The sequence below is a fragment of the Otolemur garnettii genome, unplaced genomic scaffold, assembly GCF_000181295.1.
Source record: "Otolemur garnettii isolate 467f Iridium unplaced genomic scaffold, OtoGar3 scaffold00209, whole genome shotgun sequence".
In the NCBI taxonomy this organism is placed as follows: domain Eukaryota; kingdom Metazoa; phylum Chordata; class Mammalia; order Primates; family Galagidae; genus Otolemur; species Otolemur garnettii.
The window spans coordinates 730,278-737,223 of NW_003852604.1; the positions used below are offsets into that span (position 1 = coordinate 730,278).

At 44.5% G+C, this 6,946-nt stretch overlaps 1 protein-coding gene across 1 annotated transcript in view; it reads left to right on the plus strand.

Moving 5' to 3' along the window:
- Positions 1-6,946, plus strand: part of ZDHHC5 (zinc finger DHHC-type containing 5) — a 33,194-nt gene that overhangs the window by 20,906 nt on the left and 5,342 nt on the right. Inside the window, exons 4-8 of the mRNA XM_003801346.2 lie at positions 3,116-3,273; positions 5,174-5,346; positions 5,503-5,605; positions 6,107-6,198; positions 6,626-6,758. Coding sequence (XP_003801394.1) covers positions 3,116-3,273; positions 5,174-5,346; positions 5,503-5,605; positions 6,107-6,198; positions 6,626-6,758 — 659 coding nt within the window. The remainder of the gene's footprint in view (positions 1-3,115; positions 3,274-5,173; positions 5,347-5,502; positions 5,606-6,106; positions 6,199-6,625; positions 6,759-6,946) is intronic.

Genomic DNA, 6,946 nt, shown 5'->3' on the forward strand with positions numbered 1-6,946 from the left:
TTTTTTTTTTTGCGGGGGCTGGGTTTGAACCCACCACCTCTGGCATATGGGGCCAGCACCCTACCCCTTTTAACCACAGGCGCCACCTGAGGTTGTCTTGTAAAAGACACATAGCATTGGGATAGGAGCTGGTATCCTATCCCAGGATTTCTCTGAAATTTATTGTGTTCCCCAAACCTGCATAACTGTTTCATTTGTGACTTCTATTTCAAAGATTAGGTGATAGGAAGGAACTTTGTGTCTGTAAAGCCAAGGAAGTCTATTTTAATGGGCCTTCAGTGTTCTTTCGTGAAGTATTTATCAGTGTACTATATGGAAGACACTGTGATAGTCATTTGACATGATTTTTATTTTTATTTATTTTTTGAGACAGCCTCAAGCTATCCCCCTGGGTAGAGTGCTGTGGCATCACAGCTCACAGCAACCTCGAACTCCTGGGCTCAAGCGAGTCTCCTGCCTCAGCCTCCCAAGTAGCTGGGACCACAGGTGCTCGCCACAATGCCCGGCTATTTTTTGGTTGCAGCTGTCATTGTTGTTTTTGGTGGGCCCAGGCTGCATTCAAACCCACCACCTTAGGTGTATGTGGCTGGTGCCTTACCACTTGAGCCACAGGCGCTGAGCCTTGACATGATTTTTAAAAAAGATCATTGTAGGCTGAGCATGGTGGCTCATGCTTGTAATCCTAGCACTCTGGGAAGCTGAGATAGGTACGTTGCTTGAGCTTACAAGTTAGAGACCAGCCTGAGCAAGAATGAGATCTTGTCTCTAAAAAATAGCCAGGTATTGTGGCAGGCACCTATAGTCCCAGCTAGCCACTCAGGAGGTTGAGGCAGTAGGATCACTTTAGCTGAAAAGTTTGAGGTTGCTGTGAGCTATGATGCTACAGCACTCTACCAAGGGCAACAGAGACTCTGTCTCAAAAAAAAAAAAAAGATGATTGCTTTCAAATAGCTCATTTTAGAAAGGAAAGAAAGTGTATCTTCTCATACACTGTGATTAGTTGCACGAATAATCAAAGACTTATAGTACTCAAAAGGAGAAAGAGCTTCAGGTAAGAAGGATCAAAAATTTTAAAATAAGCACAGAGATAATTATGATTTTATTGTGGTATATATCCTTGCAATATTTCCAGATTTTCTTTTTTTTTTGGAGACTGAGTCTCACTTTGTTGCCCTTGGCATCATATCTCACAGCAACTTCAAACTCTTGGGCTCGAGCTATTCTCTTGCCTCAGCCTTCCAAGTAACTGGGACTACAGGAACATGTCACAACACCCCACTAATTTTTAGAGATTGGGTCTTGGTTTTGCTCAGGCTGGTCTTGAACTTGTGAGCTTAGGGGATCTACCTGCCTCTGCCTCCCAGCATACTGAGATTACATGTGTGAGCCACTGTGCCTGGCCTCAGATTTTTTTATATATACATATTTTTATATTTCTGTATGCTACATATCTATGCTATATATTTGTGTATATTTTTATTTTCAAAGTGAGATCTTTGGTTTTTTCGTTTGTTTGTTTTTGTGAGACAGTCTCTATTGCCCTGGGTAGAGTGCCGGGGCATCATTATAGCTTACGGCAACCTCAGTCACTTGGGCTCAAGAGGTCCTCTTGCCTCAGCCTCTGGAGTAGCTGGGAATACAGGTGCCCACCACAACACCTGGCTAGTTATCCTACTTTTAGTAGAGATGGGGTCTTGCTCTTGCTCAGGCTGGTCTCAAACTTGTGAGCTCAAGTAATCCACCTGCCTCAGGCTCCCAAGTGCTAGGATTATTGGTGTGAGCCACTGCTCCCAACCAAAGTGGGATCTTTCTGTACTTGGTCGTCTTTCACCTATTTATAAGTATGTCCCCAAGTCAGTAAAATTTGAAAACATAACTATTTTTTTTTGAGACAGAGACTCACTGTGTCACCCTCGGTAGAGTGCTGTAGCATCACAGCTCACAGCACCCTCAAATTCTTAGGCTTAAGTGATTCTCTTGCCTCAGCCTCCCAAGTAGCTGGGATTACAGGTGCCTGCCACAACACCCAGCTATTTTTTTGGTTGTAGTTGTCATTGTTGTTTGGCAGGCCCGGGTGGATCTAACCCGCCAGCTCCGGTGTATGTGGCTGGCACCCTAGCCTCTGAGCTACAGGCCCCAAGCCAATTTTTTTTTTCCCCTTTTTAATGAAAATCTTAGTCGGCACCATTAGCTCAGTGGGTAGGGTACTGGTACAAACATGCAGGCAATTTGGAACCTGGCCCAGGCCTGCTAAACAATGACAACTGCAGCAAAAAAATAGCCAGGCATTGTGGCGGGTGCCTGTAGTCCCAGCTACTTGAGAGGCTAAGGCAAGAGAATCGTTTAAGCCCAAGAGTTAGAGGTTGCTGTGAGCTGTGATCCCGGGCACTTTACCAAGGGCGACATAGTGACACTGTCTCAAAAAACAAAACAAAGCCTCAATTTTTTTTTCTTTTTTTAAGAGACAGAGTCCCTGTAGCTGGGACTACAGGTGCCCACCACAATGCCTGACTATTTTTTTCGTTGTTGTTGAAGTTTGGCCGGGGCTGGGTTCTAACTTACCACCCTTGGTATATGAGCCAGCACCCTACTCACTGAGCCACAGGCACCTCCCTGAAAACCTCACTTCTTATAGCAGAATAAATTGTTTCCTTAGCTGTGTTCCCATAGTATTACATATAGAGCTGCTCTCACAGTATTATAATCACTAATTCCTATTCTCTCTCACCCATTAGACTATGAAATCTTCAAATGCAAAAGCCATATCTTAACACGATTGCATTCCTCGTGCTTACTGTAGTTCTAGTTCTTTTTTTTTTTTTTGGAGACAGAGTCTCACTATGTCACCCTGTGGCCTCACAGTTCACAGCAACCTCCAGTTATTGGGCTTAAGTGATTCTCTTACCTTAGCCTCCCAAGTAGCTGGTACTACTGGAGCCCACCACAATGCCCGGCTATTGTTTGGTTGTAATTATCATTGTTGTTTGGCAGGCCTGGGCTGGATTCAAATTTGCCAAATCTGGTGTATGTAGCTGGCGCCCTACCCACTGAGCTACAGGCACTGAACCCATAGTTCTGTCATAGCTATTTTTCAAGTAGGTTTTCTTCTTTACAGCTGAAGAGGATGAGGACAAGGAAGATGATTTCCGAGCTCCCCTGTACAAAACAGTGGAGATCAAGGGCATCCAGGTGCGCATGAAATGGTGTGCCACCTGCCGATTCTACCGTCCTCCTCGATGTTCCCACTGCAGTGTCTGTGACAACTGTGTGGAGGTAAGAATCCTCGGTAAGGCAAGACTTAATGCCTAACCTACACTGTCTTCTGTCTAACCATAGATCAATTCTAAGTTTTGGGTCTTTTCTTTTCTTTTTGAAACAGTGTTAAGCTGTCGTCCCAGAGTGCTGTGATGTCACAGCTCACAGCAACGTCAAACTCTTGAGCTTAAGTGATTGTATTGCCTCAGCCTCCTGAGTCGCTGGGATTACAAGTGCTCACCACAACTCCCAGCTATTATTTTCTTTTTTTTGAGACAGTCTTGCTTTGTTGCCCAGGCTAGAGTGCAACGGTGTCATCATAATTCACTGCAACCTCAAACTCTTGGGTGCAGGTGATCCTCCTGCCTCAGCCTCCTGAGTAGCTAGGACTATAGGTGTGCAACACTATGCTTGGGTAATTTAAAATTTTTTTTTGTAGAGATAATAGCTTGAACTGGTCTCAAAATTCTCAGCACCTATAGCTCAGCAGCTAGGGTACCAGCTATGTACACTGGAGCTGGCAGGTTTGAACCCAGACCGGGTCTGCCGAACAACAGTGACAACTACAGCCACAAAATAGCTGGGCGTTGTGGCAAGCACCTGTAGTCCCGGCTACTTGGAAGGCTGAGGCAAGAGAATTGCTTAAGCCCAAGAGTTGTAGGTTGCTGTGAGCTTTGATGCCACAGCATTCTACCAAGGGTGACATAGTGAGACCCTGTCTCCAAAAAAAAAAAAAAAATTCTGGCCTCAAGATCCTTTCACCTTGGCCTCCTAAAGAGCTGGGATTGTAGGCATGAACTACTGTGTCTGCCCTATCGAGTGAATTATAGTCCTGGCTAACTACCTTGGCTACGTGGTCTGGCTTTGTCAACAGGTGTTAGCAGTAGTGTTTACAGGAGGGAAACTTTAACCCCAAGTGGCTTTCCTGACACCAAGAGTCATAGCTTTAAACCAGGTGTCCTCAAACTACAGCCCGCGGGCCACATGAGGCCCGCCTAGGACATTTATCTGGCCCGCCAGGTGTTTTTTCCGCTGTTGCCTGTCCTGCTTAGCAGCTGACTCGTCCTGGGGCCCAGAGTCCGGCCCTCCAGTGGTCTGAGGGACAGTGAACTGGTACCCTGTTTAAAAACTTTGAGGACCCCTGCTTTAAACCTTCCATCCTTTGGCTTATCTATTCGGTTATTTATCCTGGCTTTGCATTCTCTCTTCCATAAAATCATTCGGTTGCATTTAAACTTTAGTTGTTTTTCTTCCTGCCTGTTATTTTGGATCCCTTGTACTTTACTTTTATCCCCTTTTTCAGTTTGTTTGTTTTTTTGAGATAGGGGTCTCGCTGTATTGCCCAGGCTGGCGCACAGTGGCTATTCACACGTGCCATCATAGTGCACTGCAGCCTCAAACTCCTGTCCTCAAGTGATCCTTCTTGTCTACTCAGCTTTCCAAGTAGCTGGAACTGCAGATGTGTATCACCTCACTGACTCCAGTCCATTTTTACTTAGCTATAAGCAGTTGCCTGCCAGGTCATGAATCTTTCTTTTTTTGGCTGGGGCTAGGTTTGAACCTGCCACCTCTGGCATATGGGACCCGCGCTCGACCCTTTTGAGCCACAGGTGCCGCCCCAGGTCATGAATCTTGATGTTTTTGCAAAGCCTCTGACATTTGTCCCTTTTTAGAGTTCCTTGGTCACACAGGATAAAGTTTGAGAACTGAGCCCAGCCTTTGACCAACATCTGGAAGGTCTCCCTTACAAGTTTATGGGGCAAGAGAACTTTCATGAGCCTGTTTGAAACTAAGTGGTGAACATGATCATAAATTACTAGAAGCGGTACTTAAGTTCTTCTATTTGTTCTTCTTCTTAACAGAATTGATCTAGTCCTATGGTCTAAGAATGCCTCTCAGTATATCTTTTTATCCCTAGGAATTTGATCATCACTGCCCCTGGGTGAACAACTGTATTGGTCGCCGGAACTACCGTTATTTCTTCCTCTTCCTCCTTTCCCTGACTGCCCACATTATGGGCGTATTTGGCTTTGGCCTCCTTTATGTCCTCTACCACATAGAGGAACTCTCAGGGGTTCGCACGGCTGTCACGTATCCTTCAGGACTTCTGGGTTGTGAGATTGTGATGGGAAAGAATAAGGAAAGTTGAGTCTGGTGGTAGTGGTGGTTAAAGGGAAAATGGCTACAGTAGGAGCTGGGGAAGGCAAGACCATTGCTGTTTTGTTCTCCTTGACTGTTTGGCACCAGAATGGCAGTAATGTGTGTGGCTGGCTTATTCTTCATCCCTGTAGCTGGCCTCACAGGATTTCACGTGGTGCTGGTGGCTAGGGGACGCACAACCAATGAACAGGTATGGAGAGAAGTGTTGGGGGACCCTTGCATAATACTTTTTTATGAAGCATAGATTAGTGGTAGAGGTAGTCCTAGTTCCTTACATGAGCATGAGAAAAAGATTTGGGCCAGCCCTCAAGAAGCTGATAGTATTCCTTAAAGGAAAACTTTTGTGCATGTAATAACTTAACCTTAATCGCTTATTCTTATGCATATAATTTTAGTTTTCAATATTGAGAAAGCTGTTTATCTCATTTTCTATGAGGAAGCTGATGTTTAGGGTCAAACAGCTACCAAGAGGTAGACCTAGGATTTTCCTTAAGGACCCTGACTCCAGAGTCCCTGGTTTTAACCACCGCATTGTAAACTTCTTGATAGTAGGTTTGCATTTTACTCATTTTTTTAGCCTCTCAAATAGTGCATATACAGTAATTTATCACTAATTTGTGTTCAGGCCTTTGGAGGTCAAGGTCTCATCTTCTGACTGATCTGTTTTGTTTTATTTTTTTCCTTCCTCTAGGTTACGGGTAAATTCCGAGGAGGTGTGAACCCCTTCACCAATGGCTGCTGTACCAATGTCAGCCGCGTACTCTGCAGTTCTCCGGCACCCAGGTATACCTGTCCCTTCAGTCTATAATTCACCATTGCTCAGAACTTTTGTCTTCCTTGGGCTTATTCTGATATGGGGATGGTCTGGTGGAAGATAACCTTTTAGGAAGGATTTTCTATCTTAGAATGGTAAGTGCCTACGATGTGGAGATCTGCCCATCACAGGTGTGGACCCTGTGAATGTAGCCAGTATTCTTTACTTATTAAGGTTAATCTTTCAGTGTTAAGGATGGGTAAGATAGATTCACTTTAACTGCTTTGAGCTACATATCTGCTCATAAAGGCCTAGTCTTATTACAGTTCTTCATGGAGTCAAAGAAATTGGTTTAATGCTAACCTTTTCACTGGCCTAGTAGGACTTTATTTGTTAAAATGTTTCACATAGTAGATATTAAAATGAATGAAAAACCCTCTCATTCTTGACACTCAGGTATTTGGGGAGACCAAAGAAAGAGAAGACAATTGTAATTAGACCTCCCTTCCTTCGACCGGAAGTATCAGATGGGCAGATAACTGTGAAGATCATGGATAATGGCATCCAGGGAGAACTAAGGAGAACTAAGGTGAGGAATTTAGGGACATAAAGCTGTAACTCAAGGAATCTTACCTATGGCAAAGTTGGTTAAGTTTTCATTTTTCTTGCTCTTTTTTTTTTTTTGGAGACAGAGCCTCAAGCTGTCCCCCCAGGTAGAGTGCTGTGACATCACAGCTCACAGCAACCTCCAACTCCTGGGCTCAAGTGAGTCTCCTG